This window comes from Phascolarctos cinereus, unplaced genomic scaffold (assembly GCF_003287225.1).
Source record: "Phascolarctos cinereus isolate Bilbo 61053 unplaced genomic scaffold, phaCin_HiC Scaffold_2;HRSCAF=192, whole genome shotgun sequence".
Lineage (NCBI taxonomy): Eukaryota > Metazoa > Chordata > Mammalia > Diprotodontia > Phascolarctidae > Phascolarctos > Phascolarctos cinereus.
In genome coordinates this window covers 379,775,618-379,792,244 of record NW_027555625.1, presented here as the reverse complement: position 1 = coordinate 379,792,244, position 16,627 = coordinate 379,775,618, and the positions used below count along the sequence as shown (strand labels likewise).

The 16,627-nt window shown below is 40.5% G+C and overlaps 1 protein-coding gene across 1 annotated transcript in view; it reads right to left on the bottom strand.

Moving 5' to 3' along the window:
- Window positions 1-16,627, bottom strand: part of SH3RF2 (SH3 domain containing ring finger 2) — a 189,173-nt gene that overhangs the window by 53,616 nt on the left and 118,930 nt on the right. The window contains exon 6 of the mRNA XM_020964305.2: window positions 8,775-8,834. Within this exon, the coding sequence (XP_020819964.1) occupies window positions 8,775-8,834 (60 nt within the window). The remainder of the gene's footprint in view (window positions 1-8,774; window positions 8,835-16,627) is intronic.

Sequence of the window (16,627 nt, the reverse complement as noted above, 5' to 3'; positions counted from 1 at the left end):
TTAATGCTAGAGTAGGCTCAAACTACCAGACATGGTAGGGAGTCTTTGGGAGGAATGGAGCTGGAAACAGCAACAGCAAGGGTCACTTACTTCTGAAGACTTGTGCGTCTCATGACCTTCTCATCACCAACACTATTTTCCATTTATCTAAACACAATAAAACATTAAGGATGCACCCTTGCAGCAAACATTGGCGTTTAATAGACTATGTGACTAAGGAGATGAGATGTGACAGAATGTGAGAAGGACAAAGACAATGTGTGACACAGAGTGTTAGACTGATCATAGACTTATCCTCTCCAAACTAAATACTTGCATTCAACAAGAGTGGTGGCCCCAAGGCAAAATGACTACCAGAAGAATTAATGTCAAGAGATTCGAGCCCTTTCCTGAGCAGGAACAGTTTGTTGCTAACTTGGAGGGAAAGTTGAGCCAACACATGGTTACGAACACTGGAGCAGAAAAGGAGCACGCAGCTTTCAGAGATTTGGTGTACAGCACTGCATTTGCTTATCTGGGTCAGAATACTCACAAATATCAAGCCTGGTTTGATGAAAATGAAGGGGAAATTCAGACACTGCTGAATGAAAAAACGAGAACTCCACAGGGTTTTACCAGCAAGATAGTTCATCCATCTCTAAGAAGGCACCATTTAATTCCATCAAAAGTAAAGTACAAGCAAAGCTTAGAGAGATGCAGGATTCTTGGCTCAATAAGAAGGCAGACGAAATTCAGCTTTTATGCTGATAGTAACAATCCAAAGAGCTTTTATGATGCCCTGAAGGCTATTTATGGGCCAAAGACCTGTGGTGCACATCACCTACTTATTACTGATGGAGTCACATCGATTAGTGATAAAGACATAATCCTAGAGAGATGGGCTTAAACACCTCCACAGTGTTCTCAACAGACCATCATCAGTCAATGCTGAGGCCACTGACCATTAACCTCAGGTTGAAGTCAATCCCTCCCTAGCTAAAGTTCCAGCTGAAGAGGAGGTTTTGAATGCAATTAGGCTCCTTTCATGTGGCAAAACACCTGGTGCTGATTCTATTCCAGCTGAGATTTACAAGGTGGGGGGGGTGTCCACTGCTCATATAAAAGCTGACTAAAATTTTCTGGGTTATGTTATCCCCCAAGGGTTCAAGGACACCTCCACTGTTCATCTCTATAAAGGTAAAGAAAATAGATTGTCCTGAGACAATCCTCCTGAGAAGGAGGGTCTCTCTATTCGTTATTGCTGGCAAGATTCTTGCCAGTCTTCCTCAGTAGGCTGACCCAGAGGTGGGGAACCTGTGGATTGGAGGCCACAGGTAGCTCTCTAGGTCCTCAAGTGTGGCCCTTTGATGAGTCTAAACTTCACAGAACAAATCTTGGCCTCGCGCTTTGAGGCCACAGGTTCCCTATCCCTGAAGTTTAATTTCCTGCAAGTGGCCCACTGATCCTTCATCTGGAAGACTGTCATCTACCTGAGAGCCAGTGTGGCTTCAGAAAGGGACGAGGAGCGGTTGATATGGTGTTTGTGGCTCGACAACTCCAAGAGAAATGCCAGGAGCAGAACAGAGGTCTGTATACAGCATTGGTAGATCTGACCAAGGTCTCTGATACTGCCAGTCATTAGGGCTTATGGAAAATTATGTCAAAATTTGATTGCCTGGAAAAGTTGCACGTCAATTTCGTGACAGCATGCTTGCCCAGATTTGGACGATGGACTGTGTTCTTACACTTTCCCAGTCACCAATGGAGTGAAACAAAGCTATGCACTTGCTTCTATGCTTTTTAGCATGATGTTTTCAGCCATGTTGTCAAACACTTTCAGCGAAAATGAACACGGTATCAAGGTCAGCTACTGCACTGATGGTAAATTCGTCAACTTTAAAAAGGCTACAAGCCAAGACTAAAGTAGAGGGAATGCTGATGCATGACATTTGGTTTGCAGATGATTGTGCACTCAATGCAGCCTTTGAAGTTGAGATGCAACAAAGTATGGATCGATTTTCTGCTGCTTGTGCTAATCCTGGCCTAATAATTAACATCAAGGAAACACAGGCGCTCCATTAGACATCACCACACCACCCATATGTGGAACCACTGGTTACAGCAAGTGTAGTTTTGAATACTGTGAATTTTACCTTGGCAGTATACTTTCTAAGGAAGTACACACTGATAATAAGGTTGATGCACTCCTTGTCAGAGCCAGTTCAGTGTTTGGGAGGTTCCAAAGGAGAGTGTGGGAGAAAAGAGATTGACTGACTACCCCACTCAAGGTCTACAGTGCCATTGTGCTGACCTCATGGTTGCATGCCTGTGAAACCTGGACAGTATATCAGCACCATGCCAGGAAACTGAATCACTTCCATTTGAATTGTCTTAGGAAGATTCCGAAGATCGCCTGGCAGGTTAAGCTATCAGACACTGAGGTCCTTTCTTGAACTAAACTACCAAGCATTAAAACTCTACTGCAGAGAGTGCAACTGTGATGGGCTGGCCACATTGTTTGAATGCCAAACATATGCTTGCCAAGAAGACCATCTCATGGAGAATTCACCCAGGGCAAGCGTTCATATGGGGGTCAGAAAAAGTAATACAAGGACACTTTCAAGGTCTCTCGTAAAAACTCTGGAATTGATTTTGTGACATTGGAGACACTGGGGCAGGATTGCTCATCGTGGTGTGTCCTCATCAGAGAAGGTGCTGTGATCTATGAGCAAAGCAGAACTGAAGTGGTTTAAAAGAAGTGTGAGTGCACAAATTTAGAGAATCCACCCCAAATGTTCACACGGACTGTTTCTGCATTCTGATCAGCCATAGCTGGACACACCGTAACTTGACTCAAACATAATGATGTCATTTTGGTCCTCTTCAACCTACGGACAACAACCAAGCCATTCCATCAAGGTCCTGCTCTTTACCCTTGAATCCCTTTCCCCTTTGTCCTCTCATTATTCTTGCTAATTCCTTACCCTGGGCCATCATCATATCTGCCATCTCAACTCTTACTCCCAAGCTGCTGCCTCTGAATGATCCTAGAAGTTGTGAAACTGCAGACCAGATTTCATCCACTCTAGCTCCAAGTGGGCCTTTATTAGGCAAGGCCACACTACTCTTGATCTCTAACTCTTTCTCATACCTCACGTAGCTATAAGGAACCTTCTGCTTATAATGGTAATAATCATGTACAAGAGGGATTAGACTTATTGGCTTGGTCCCAGAGGGCAGAACTGGAAACAATGGGAGGAATTGAAGAAGCAAATTTAGGTCTGGACTAAGGAAAAACTTCCTACCAATTAGAGTTATTCCAAAGTGAAATGAGCTACCTTGGGAGCTAACAGATTTTCCCTTCACTTGAGGCCTTCAAACAAAGGCTAGGTAATGACTTTTTTTTTTTTTAATTTTAAGGCAATTAGGGTTAAGTGACTTGCCCAGGGTCACATAGCTAGTAAGTATCTGAATCCAGATTTGAACTCAGATCCTCTTGACTCCAGGGTGGGAGCTCTATCCACTGCACCACCTAGCTGCCTTTGGCCAACAACTTGTTGAAAATATTGTAGAAGGAATATTTTTTCAGGTATGGGTTGGACTAGATGGCCTCTGGTCCCTTTTAATTCTGAAAAAAAAAAGAATCTGTAAATTCTGAGAGCCTCTTTCCTCTAGCTCCCAATGCTGTTCTCTTAGCTGATGACTTGGTTTCTCAAGAAGACTGAGGCCATCTAACACGAGCTCCCTTGTATCCCTTCTGCCACAACCTCAACGCCACTGGAAACTTCCTTCGCTCTGTCTTTCCCCTCCCTCCGGGACTGAAGGATGAGGGGCCCTCCACTTGGCTAAGACCAGCCCCTCCCCCACTGTGCCCTTCATTTCACGCTGTGATACCCACCGTTCTCCGTCTCCCATGCCTGAAACCTCAGTGTCATCTTCAACTCTTCACTCACAGACACTGCACACATCCGGGCCTTTGCCAAATTGTGTTGTTTTTACCTTCCCAACAACTCTCACACAGCTCCCCTTCTCTCCACTCACACAGTCACCACCGTAGTATAAGCCCCTTCCCTGGGCGATGGCAATAGCCTTCCAACCGATCTCCCAGCCTCAAGTTAATCCCCGCTCCGAGCCATCCACCCTTCCTCCACTCAGCTGCCACGGTTATTTTTCTAAAGCTTATATCTGACAGTGACCCTTGCTCTAGCCTCTCCTCATCCCCTCCAGGATCAAATATAAACTCCTCTGACACTGAAAGCTTTTGTTAACCAAGCCCCTGCCTACTCTTTCAGTCTTCTCACATTTTGCAACCCCCCCCCCATTCTGTGATCCAGCAAAACTGGCCCACTTGCTGATTCTTGCTTATGACACTCCATTTCCTGTCTCTGTGCCTTTTCATTGGCTCTCTCCCAGGGGTGTACTGGAAAATGTTTAACAATGCTCTCCAAAAAGGAATAACATATTTTTGAGTTTAATCTGCACTATTAACATTTTCCCCCATTACTTTCTTTAGTCTAGACAATCAACAAAATAATAAATCACCTCCTGATTTGTAGCATGTGCTGATTCCAAGGTATAAATGCTCACACTGAAAATCTCACAACTGATACCTCCAGCTGGCATGAGCTGCCTCCAGCATATCTGGATCACCTTGCCCTTGGCATGCTTTGCTTCCTTAACTCAGTTTCTTAGTTTCCATATTCTCCTCCAAGGTGCATCTCAAATCCCACCTTCTGCAGGGGGCTTCTTCTAGAGTTCTAGAAAGAGCTGACTATACTCTCTGTTTTCACTGCCTCACCATTTACTCATTCCCCATCCCCTTGCAATCTGACTTCCATTCTTACCTCTACTGAAACTGTTTTCGTCTGACCTCTTAGCTACCAAATAAAATGGCCTTTCCTCAGTTCTCAGCTGTCTATGGTTGGCCCACCTCCATTCTCATTCTTCTCGATGGTCATATATATATCTCCTGGCTTCTATGACAATGCTTTTCTTTTTTTCTCCTCGATTTGAGTGATCATGCTTTCTTCACTACTTTTTGAAAAAGTCTCTCATATAGAAGTGAAGTCTAAAATACCCAAATGATAGCATTTTATGGAATCCAAGGGTTTCCAAGTTATTGATCATAGATTATTGATTAGAACTGGATGGCAACTTAGAGGCTGGTTAGTCTTAACTCCTCATTTTACAAATAAGAAAGTGACATCCACAGAAGTTAATTGATTTGCTCAAGGTCCTAGTTAGGGGAGCAAGGATTTGAATCAGGTCCTCTGACTTCTAAGTAGATAAGCTTGACCCCTAATCAACAAAATAATTAGTTGATCTGGGGCTGTATCAGGAAGGTATCAAAGACTTGTAATAGATGAGAATCCAAAGGGGCAGAAAAATAAAGAAATGTAGCTTTGGTTATCCAGTTGGTCTATGGAAAAAAGTGAAATTTTAAAAGCTTAAGACATGAATCAAAAGGCTAAATTAAACAAAGGGGTCACATAGGTTAGCTGAATGGGATGAGTCACAAGTAATTTAACAAGAATCTTTTATATTTGTATAGTATTTTTGTATATATTTGTATAGTATTTTTCAGTATTTAACATTTGAACCTGCCTTCCTGAGTTCAAATCCAGCCTCAGACTCTAGTTGTGTGACCCTATACAAGTCACTTAACCCTGTTTGCTTCAGTTTCCTCATCTGTAAAATGAGCTGGAGAAGGAAATGACAAACCACTCCAGTATCTTTGCCAAGAAAATCCCAAAAGGAGTCACAAAGAGTCAAACATGACTGAAACAACTGAACAACAAAATTTTCAGTTACCAAGATAAGGTCAAAATGGATACATGACCTAGGTATAAAGAGAGATTTTACAAGAAAATTAGAAAAAGATGTAACATATTACTTGTTAGACTTATGGAGAAGTGAATAATTTATAAATAAACAAGAAATAGGAGCAAAGTTAGGTATAAAGTGGATAATTTTGACTACATGAAATTAAAGTTATTTGTACTAATAAAACAAATATAGCCAAGATCAGAAGAAAAGCAAAAAGTTGGGGAAAAAATTATAGACAGTTTATCAGATAAAGATCTCATACCTAAAACATATAAAGAACATTGTCAAATCTATAAGAATACAACTCATTCCCAAGTGATAAATGGTCAAGGGATATAAACAGGTGGTTTTCCAATGAAGAAATCAAAGCAATTTATAGTCATATGAAAAAATGCTCTGAATCATTATTGATTAGAGAAAGGCAAATTAAAACAACCTTAAGATATCATTTTATACTTACCAGATTGGCTAAAATAATAGAAAGTGAGAAATATTGGAGGGGATATGGAAAAATTGGAACATTAATTCATTGTTGGTGGACTTGTAAAATGATCCAACCATTTTAGAGAGCAATCTAGAATTATGCCCAAAGACTTATTAAACTACCTATACCCTTTGAGCCAGAAATACCACTACTTGGTCTATTTCCAAAGACAGGGCAAAAGGAAAAGAACCTATAATATTCTAAAATGTATATAGTAGCTCCCTTTGTGGTGGCAAAGAACTGAAAATTGCAGGGATGTCCATCAACTGGGGAATGGTTGAACAAGTTGTAGTATGTGAGTGTGATGGAATACTACTGTGCTATAAGAAATGATGAACTCAATGATTTTAGAAAAACATGGAAGGACTTCACAAAATAATGAAGAGTGAAAAGAGCAGAACCAAGAGAACATTGTATACAGTAACAACAATATTGTTTTAAGAATGACTTTGAATGAATGTTATTTTGAATATTATAAATACTCAAATTAACTATAAAAGACATATGAAGAAAGATGCTACCTACATCCACAGAAAGAACAAATAATTAGATGTATGTATAGAATAATTTTACATACACACACACACACACACATACACACCTATTTGGGTCTACTGGTAACCATGGGGGGGGAATTTACATGATAATTTTGTTATATACTTAAAAGGAATAGCAAGTTGTGCATAGCAGATTTGCAGTTTCCTATGCAATCATCTTTTTTATTGTACTATATAATAGAAATACTTGTTTTATTCCATAAATTAAAATAAAATTTTTTTATAAAAAAAGAAAAAAACCCCAAACCCCAAAGCATTAGTACAATATAACACATACACATATGTATATATAAATACACAGAATATACATATCTAAAATATATGTGAGTAAGATATACATGTATATATATATATATGCATATTATAGTATGTGTACACACATATAAATACATACATCCTTAAAATAGTACTGTAAGGTAGAAAGAATTATTTTTTCCTATTTTTAACAAACCTGAATCCTCTTTGAAGCATTATTGGCATAGAGGCTTCTGGATGGCATGGGATGCTAAACTTCCACTAACCAAGCTTATTCTCTCTTTTTATTATTCCTCTTTCACATTCTCTAACTATGTTCTCTAATCCCTTCCAGTGTTTTCCTTCCCTGAGAATCTGGCGTCATTTTACTCACAAGATAAGGCTGGACCACAGTAACAACTGTGCTATTCAACAGCTCTCTCACCACCAACATCTCACTTTATGTAAACAAGGAAAGCATTCAGTGAATGCCTACTGTGTGCCCAACCTAGGTATTTTCAGGAATAGAAGAATGTACATAGTTCCTTGTAAACAAAAAGAATGACAAAGGTAAGTAATGAAAAACATACAAAGCTATCATAAGATCATATCGTTGAGGAATAACTTCAAAAACTGATAGTTCAGAGCAGAGGGGAATAGAAGCTTGGGATAATTAAAAAGGCTTCAGGGGTCATGAGAACAACAAGGTGGAGGACTAGCCACTTTCTCCAATTGTCACAACCTCTCAAGCCTCTCCAAAACAGGAATTATGCATGAGTGGCAATGTAATGTCAACTGTGTCTGTACTCTGACAGTGTTATCAAACTCAAAGAGAAATATGTAAAGACTTCATAATGACTTAGGAAATGACATATTAACATTATCTGTGTTTGTATTTTTATATATTTTGTTAAGTATTTCCCAATCACATTTTAGTCTGGTTTGGGCTGCACTCAGGACTGTTGCAGGCAGTAATGCCCTGCTCTAAGACACTGAGAACTAACTCTAATGAGGAAAACAAAAACAAAAACAAATCCTGAACTAACAGGACAAAAAGCTAATTCCTAACCCAAAATATGCTCACTCAGCACTCCTTCCTCCACTGGCTAACACCCTTTGGTAGGAATGCACAAAGCCAACCTTTGCAACAGAACTCAGCTATGTCTTCCATACCTCCCAGTACTACAGAAAACCAAAGTCAGAAATTTGCTCTGTCTGGGACTTCAGTGTGGCTGTGCTCTGTATTACAACAGTACTTAGCTAGAAAACTGCAGAACAGAGGGAACTGGGATAGGATGCTAGTATATAATGATCCACAGGTAAGCCTAAGGAAAGGGGACTGGTATCCAGCTGGGGCCAGTTCTGTCCCCTACAAGACATTTGGAGCAGACACCAGGGCCAGTGAAATATGAATACCTTCATGTAAAAGGAGTCCAATAGAGCTTTGAGGTTCAGTCTTTAGGGAAACAGCAATCAAATAGGAAGGAGTCAGAAAGTGAGCAATAAAGGAAAAAAAAATAGGAAATTACCGAAAATCTTGGGTTAAAAAAACTCAGTTAAAGACTTTGAGTATATGTAGACAAAACAACAGGGAAAATATTAATAACAGAAGGGAAAATGGCCTCCAGATCAGCTTAGCAAGCTATGAATTAGTATCTATGAATACTGCAAGATAGAGGAAAATAGATCAATACCTGAGAAGGCAGAGGACACTGTGAATTCCCAAGAGAGCATGGAACTGCAGTCGGATGTTCCTGAATGGTTTAAAAGAGAAATAAGAGTTATGAAAACAGAATTTATGGTTAGCACAGCAAAAATAATCCATAGAGTAGAAAAACTTAAAACTGCAGGAGCAAACCTAGCCAAAGAAACAAAAGAAAGAATAACTGATAGGGAATGAAAATACACAGAAATGAAGGACAAACTAGTAACTGAAGCAAAAAGCAATAGCATTAAAAGAACATGTGATTCCATACAAGAAAAAACACTGATCTCAAAGACAGGAAATAGAGAGACAATTTAAGGGTTATAGTCTCACAGAAGAACAAGAAAGCCTTCAGAGAGTCTTTCAAAGGCCATTTTCTGGGTCTTTGAAAGAGAAGGTTTCTCTTCTCCACCAAGCCAGGGAAAGAAAGGTGTCACCTGCTCCTAGTAATCTGTCAATTATCCCAAAGATTTCATAATCCTAGATATCCAGATAATTTTATGATGAAGTCTTGTTCATTATTCATAAGAAGGGACGTGGGGCAGGGTGTTGGGTTTGGTTTTGGCTCTGTGAAATTCAGACTTGGCAAGAGCTGAAGGAAGAGAGGGAGGGAAAGAAGGAGAGAATGATTTCAAATGATGAATAAGCCTAGGTGTTACCACACCCACTGTCATTCCTCTGTACTCCACCTTCACCCCCCCCAACTTTTCTATGACCCTGTTTAGTTTACCAGCTAAAATACTTGTCACTTACCTAGCAACTATTTGTCTGTTTTTAACGAGTTACATGTACGGCTTTATTTTGTTCATTAATGCTAATTGATTTCAAGGCTCTGATCTCCAGCATAATCTCCTCTTCCAGTTTCACCATAGCTGGGAAGGAGCCAGTGAAGATAACTTAGAGGTACAACTGGATTTTAAGATGGTTTATGAAGGCTTTCTCTTCAATACTTTTTGCAGGTTTTCCTTTTACTTTAATTTGCCTTTTCTTTCAATGTTAGGGCCTTGGCTATGCATTTTCTCCAAAAGCTAGCTACTTCCTCTTCCTCTGTCCTTAGGTGGGTCACTCTGAAAGCTACAATCCTTGATATGTCAGACACCTTGCTGCTTGTTATCTTCAAACAGCCCCTCTTCTGCCAGCTCTGAGGGTAGGTTGGTCACCTTTCATCCATTGAAATTGGGCTTGAGGATGCAGCTCTGACAGGTACACATTTCTTCCATATATGGGTAAGAAGTTTCACTTTGTAGGAGTGGCCCTTCCCTGGGCAGAAGTCCTGAAAGGTTCAGGCATTTCTTTTTAAAGGAGGCAGATCATTAAGCAGAGGGAAGGCATTGTCTCAAATCTCTATAGCTACCAAGGTTAGTCTTTGGGAAAGTTAGGGATGTATTGGCTGGGGGTTTATCTTAGGTATCTCTCTGCCTTTCTTTCTTTCTTTCTTTCTTTCTTTCTTTCTTTCTTTCTTTCTTTCTTTCTTCTTTCTTTCTTTCTTTCTTTCTTTCTTTCCTTCCTTTCTTCTCTCTCTCTCTCTCTATTTTGGTCTAGGCAATGGGGTTAAGTGACTTGCCCAGGGTCACACAGCTATTAAGTGTTACATGTCTGAGGCTGGATCCGAACTCAGGTCCTCCTGAATCCAGGGCTGGTACTCCATCCACTGCGCCACCTAGCTGCCCCTCTGCCTCTCCTTTTGAAGCCCCCTTTCTATATAAACATCTGTTTTTAGAGTTAGGAAAAACCTGAAAGATCAACTAGTCCAATTCTCGTATTATAAACATGAAGTTAAGTGACTCACGTATGGATATATAGAATGTATTCCTAAGAGATAAGTGACTTGTTCAAGGTCACATTGTTAAGTCTTAGGTAAGAAAAGCTTTCAAAGAACCACAGAAGGTGTTGACAAATGTGTGTGGGTGTGCATGTGCGTGTGTGCATGTGCCTGTGTGCACGCGCCTGTGCGTGTGTAAAAGGCACATACAAAGAGCATTCAGAATTAAAGAATTTAAGTACTTCTAGGGTAATCTGGGAAGCCCTTTGGTCCCTCCTGTGCATGCGATGAAAGGAAACCCTAAGGCATGGGTGCATAGAAAGCCATGAATAGGGGCTACTAGCAGAAAGAGCCTCATGGAAGATAGATGGGGCCTCCAGGGTTATGGTGGGGATGAAGAATGTGAGTCGGCAACAGCAGATAGAAGCAGCATACGCTGGACAAATGTGAGGGTTTCCTGAGTCAGGCTGATATCTGCAGGACAATGTTGAAAGGTGGTAGTAGTGGCAGCCTAGAGCCGGGACAAGGGCAGTGGATGTTAGAGCAAAGGAAGAATAGACCCAAAAGACAGGGAAAGGGAATCTGAAACTAGACTGGCCCTATGACAAATGTATGAGGTGGGGAACCAAGCAGTTAGTTCCTCAAGTTTTGCTAGGCTATGCAATTAAATTCTAGGATGGAGGTTTGGACAGGAATAACACATTCTATTAGGAGAACTATTGCAATTTCCTTGCTGACTGGACTAGGATGATAGTTCCTTCTCTGTGGCTTAGATACCTTGTAATAGACATATGCCATGTTAGTTCCTTGGGGGCCTCAGTTGCTTGTAGGGTGCTGCATCTTTGCAAAACACAAATAAGATTTTGATGTTCCTATGAAGATTTTCGGGAGGGGGAAAAATGAGCCATGGAATAATGGTTATTGAGTAGTCTTTACGGCTGAAGTTGGATCATATGAAACCAGGGCTGATTCAATTACATATGTGTGCGTGCGTGTGTGCACACGTGTGTGTGCGTGTGTGTGTGTGTGTGTGTGTGTGTGTATCTATACTGTGTACAACAGTGTCGAAATCTCCTTTCCCATTTTAATAAAGCTACCCTACCCCACCAAATCACTGCCAGGGAGCTATGAATCCTCTAAAACTGAGGGTCACTTAACTAAAGCTGCTCTTTCCAGGGTTACTAGTGATCTCTTAATTGTTCAGTCTTGTTGACTTTTTTCAGTTTTCATCCTTCTAGGCCTCTGTGTATCATTTGCTACTTTTGACCCCATCCTCCTCCTGAATATTGACTCCTACTTGGGTTTTATGATACTTCTCTTTCCTAGTTTTCTTTTTACCCATGTGATTGGTCCTTCTCAGTTTTTTCTTCTATATTATCATTCATGGCCAATCTCCTAACTGAGCATTCCTCAAAGCTGTGCCTTGTTCCCTCTTCTATCCACATTTCCTCTATGACTTCATCTCCTATGACTTCAGTTTTTATGTCTATGCAAATGACTCCCAGCTCCACATATTCCATAACTTTATATAACTCTACAAGCCCTTATCTTTCTCCTTTTTTTAAATATAAATTTATTTATTTGTAGTTTTCAACATTCACTTCCACAAGTTTTTGAGTTCTAAATTTTCACCCCATCTCACCCCTACCCCCACCCCAAGATGGCATGCATTCTGAATATCCCTTCCCCTAGTCTGTCCTCTCTTTTATCCTTCCCCACTTCTCTTATCCCCTTCCCCTTCTATTTTCCTGTAGGGCAGGATAGATTTCTGTACCCCATTTCCTGTATTTCTTATTTCCCAGTAGCATGTGAAAACATTTTTTTAAACATATGTTTTTAAAACTTTAGGTTTCAAATTTTCTCTTCCTCCCTCCCCACCCACCCTCATTGAAAAGGCAAGCAACTCAATAGGTTGTACATGTGCAGTTATGCAAAACACTTCCATAGTAGATGTGTTGTGAAAAACAAACTCTATTTCCCTTAATCCTATCCTGCCCTCCCATTTATTCCATTCTTTCTTTTGACCCTATCCCTCCTCAGAAGTATTTACTTTTCCCCTAATCTGCCCTCTCTCTATCATCCCCCTGCTCTCTTGTCCCTTCTCCCCTATTTTCCTGTAGGGTAAGACAGATTTCCATACCCAATTGAATGTGTATGTTATTCCCTCCTTAAGCCAAATCCTATGAGAATAAGATTCACTCATTCCCTTCACCTTCCCCTTTCCCCTCCACTGTAAGAGACTTTTCTGTTTTTTTTGTGAGATAATTTACCCCATTCTACCTCTCCCTTTCTTCTCCAGTATAATCCTCTCTCATCCCTTAATTTTATTCTCCAGATATGACCCCTTAATCTTCAACTCACCCTGTGCCCTCTCTCTCTCTCTCTCTATCTATCTCTCTATCTTCTATCTATCTATATATATATATATATATATATATATATATATATATATACATACATATAATTTTTTTCCTCCAACTACCCTAATACTGACAAAGGTCTCATGAGTTATAAATATCATCTTTCCATGCAGGAATGTAAACAGTTCAATCTTAATAAGTCTCTTATGATTTCTCTTTCCTGTTTACCTCTTCATGTTCCACTTGAGTCCTGTATTTGAAAGTCAAATTTTCTATTCAGCTCTGGTCTTTTCATCAGAATGCTTGAAAGTCCTCTATTTCACTGAATGACCATTTTTTCCCCTGAAGGATTATACTCAGTTTTGCTGGGTAGGTGATTCTTGGTTGTAATCCTATCTCCTTTGCCCTCTGGAATATTATATTCCATGCCCTGTGGTCCTTTAATGTAGAAGCTGCTAAATCTGTGTTATCCTGATTGTGTTTCCACAGTACTTGAATTGTTTCCTTCTGGCAGCTTGTAATATTTTCTCCTTGACCTGGGAACTCTGGAATTTGGCTGCAATATTCCTAGGAGTTTTCCTTTGGGGATCTCTTTCAGGAGGAGATCTATGGATTCTTTCAATTTCTATTTTGCCCTCTGGTTCTAATGTATCAGGGCAGTTTTCCTTGATAATTTCTTGAAAGATGATGTCTAGGCTCTTTTTTTGATCATGGCTTTCAGATAGTCCAATAATTTTTAAATTCTCTCTCCTGGATCTATTTTCCAGGTCAGTTGTTTTTCCAATGAGATATTTCACATTGTTTTCTAATTTTTCATTCTTTTGGATTTGTTTTACAGTGTCTTGATTTCTCATAAAGTCACTAGCTTCCAATTGCTCTATTCTAATTTTTAAGGAAGTATTTTCTTCAGTAATCTTTTGGACTTCCTTTTCCATTTGGCCAATTTTTCTTTTTAGGGCATTTTTCCTCATTGGCTTTTTGGACCTCTTTTGCCATTTGGGTTAGGCTATTTTTTAAGGTGTTATTTTCTTCAGTATTTTTTGGGTCTCCTTTAGCAAGCTGTTGACTTGTTTTTCATGATTTTCTTGCATCACTCTCATTTCTCTTCCCAGTTTTTCCTCTACTTCCCTTACTTGCTTCTCAAAATCCCTTTTGAGCTCTTCCAAGGCCTGGGACTGATTCATATTTTTCTTGGAGGCTTTGGATGTAGGAGCTTTGACTTTGTTGTCTTCTTCTGGTTGTATAGTTTGATCTTCTTTTTCACCACAGTTAGATAATATAGTCTGACTCTTTTTGCACTGCTTGCTCATGATCCCGGCCAATTACTTGAGTTTTAAACTCTTTGTTAAGGTAAGAATCTGCTTCCAATGTGGAGAATGTACTGTCCCAAGCTTCGGGGGTTTGTACAGCTGTTTTCAGAGATACCTGTAGGGACCTTCAAATTTTCAGTTCTTCCAAGGTGGTATGATAAGGGGCGAGGTGTTTACTCCTTTCCTGGCCTGTGACCACAAGTACTCCTTTCTGTCCTGTAACTGTGAGGAGGGGCTTCTCTTCACAGCCACTACAAGCTCCACCACGCCAGCGCTCCTCCTCACCCCAGCACTGCTGCCCAGAACTGTGACCCAGATTCAAACAGGGGCAAAGCAAGAGATTCCTGCCTCAGCACTGGCAAAGAGATCCCTGCAATCCCTCTCTGATCAGCCACTGGATTACCCCTCAGTCTGTGGGCCGGGAGCTCGGAAGCAGCTGCCCCCCACCCTGCCAGGGCCAAGCTCTTGGGGAATGGAGCTGAAACGCTGCAGAAACAGACTTTTCCCACTGACCTTCTAAGATGTCTTTGGCATTGGCGGATTGAGGAGTCTGTAGACCTCCACAGCTGCCCACGATTCAGTCCTCTGAGGCCTGCTCCAGGTTTGCTGCGGCCTGCGCGCCCATGCTGCGCTGCACTCCCAGCCCAGCATGATACACCTTTCTGATCAATCATCCAGGTTGTCTTGGGCTGGAAATTTGTTTCACTCTGTCTTTTTGTGGGTTCTGCTGCTTCAGAATTTGTTTAGAGCCATTTTTTATGAGTATTTGGAGGGGTTTGAGGGAGAGCTCAAGCAAGTCACTGCTTTCACTCTGCCATCTTGGCTGTGCCCCTTATCTTTCTCCTGAGCTCCAGTCTCCATTTGGATGTCTCATTAGCATCTCAAACTCATTATGTCCAAAAGAGAACTCATTCTCTTTCTCCCTAAATCCATTCATCCTCCTAACTTCCCTATTTCTGTCAAGGGAAACACTATTATTCCAGTCACTCTGGTCCACAACTTTGGAATCTTCCTCAGCTCCTCACTCTTCCTGACTCTTTGCATTCAGTAAGTTTCCAAGTCTTGTTGATGCTACCTCCAGAACACCTTTATTCAAAGCCATCCCCTTCTCTTTACTCGTTCAAGCCTTCATCACTTTTCCCCTATACTACAGCAACAGTTTCCTTATTGGTCTCCTAGTTTTCAGACTCTCCCTGCTCCAGTCCACCAATCAACAAACATCCGTAAAGCACTGGGGACATAAAGGCAAAAATGAAACAGTCCCAATGCTCCAGGAATTTACTTTCAATTACTCCAGATAGCTGGTAAATGACAGTCTTAGAGGGAAGGGAATAAGCATTTACATAACACTATGTGCCAGGCATTATGCTAAGCACTTTTGCAAATATTATTTCATTTGATCCTTCCAACAACCCTTGTGAGGCAGGTGCTATTATTACCCCCATTTTTACAGTTGAAGAAATGGAGGCAAACAGAAGTTACATTACTTGCCCAGGGCCACACAGTTAGTAATTGTCTGAGGCTGGATTTGAACTCAGGTCTTCTGACTCCAGGCCTAGAGGTCTATCCACCAGACCATGAGCTGCCTCTAAACACAAGAACTAAAGCAAAAGTCTGACCGTATCATTTTTTGCTTAATAAGCTTAAGAAGTTTCAAAGTTTTCCTGTTATGTAAAGGATAACATACAAATTCCTCTGGCATTTTAAGCTCTTTTCAATCTGGTTTCATTCTATCTTTCCAGGCTATATTCTTTCTTTTCATACACTCTGTTTTCCAGCCAAACTTACCTACTTGTATCCCATACATGAAAGAAGAAAGGAAGGAAGGTGTAGTGCTGGACCTTGGGCTGGGAAGACTTGAGTTCAAATCTACCTTTAGACACATAAGTTCTAGCTATGTGACCCTGGACAAGTCTTTTGACCTCTGTCTGCCTCGGTTTCTTCATCTGTAAAGCAGGATACTAACAGCACCTACCTCTCAGGATTGTTGTAAAGATAAAATGATATATTTATAAAGCATTTTGCAAACCTTGAAGCACAATATAATTGTTAGCTTTTATTATTATTACTATTCTAAACCTTCCTACCACCATCACTCAGGAACCAAAAGACATTTTATTTATCTTTATCAACCTGTCCAAGTCCTTGCTGCTGCCATCTACTGACCTCCAGATCCTTCTCCTTTTTCCCCTCATTAATTCATCACTAGGTTCACAGACTCATTCTTTGTTCTCATTCTTGAGGATTTTGCTACTTCTAAAATCTCGTATTGACTATCATGTTTTGAACAGCATCTATTCTAAACTTCCTTCACTCCTCCAACTCTAAATGCTACCCCTCACCCTTCCTCTTCTCCCTGACCTCCCAGTAAATGACCTTGCCTTCTATTTTATTGAGAAAATTGAGGCCA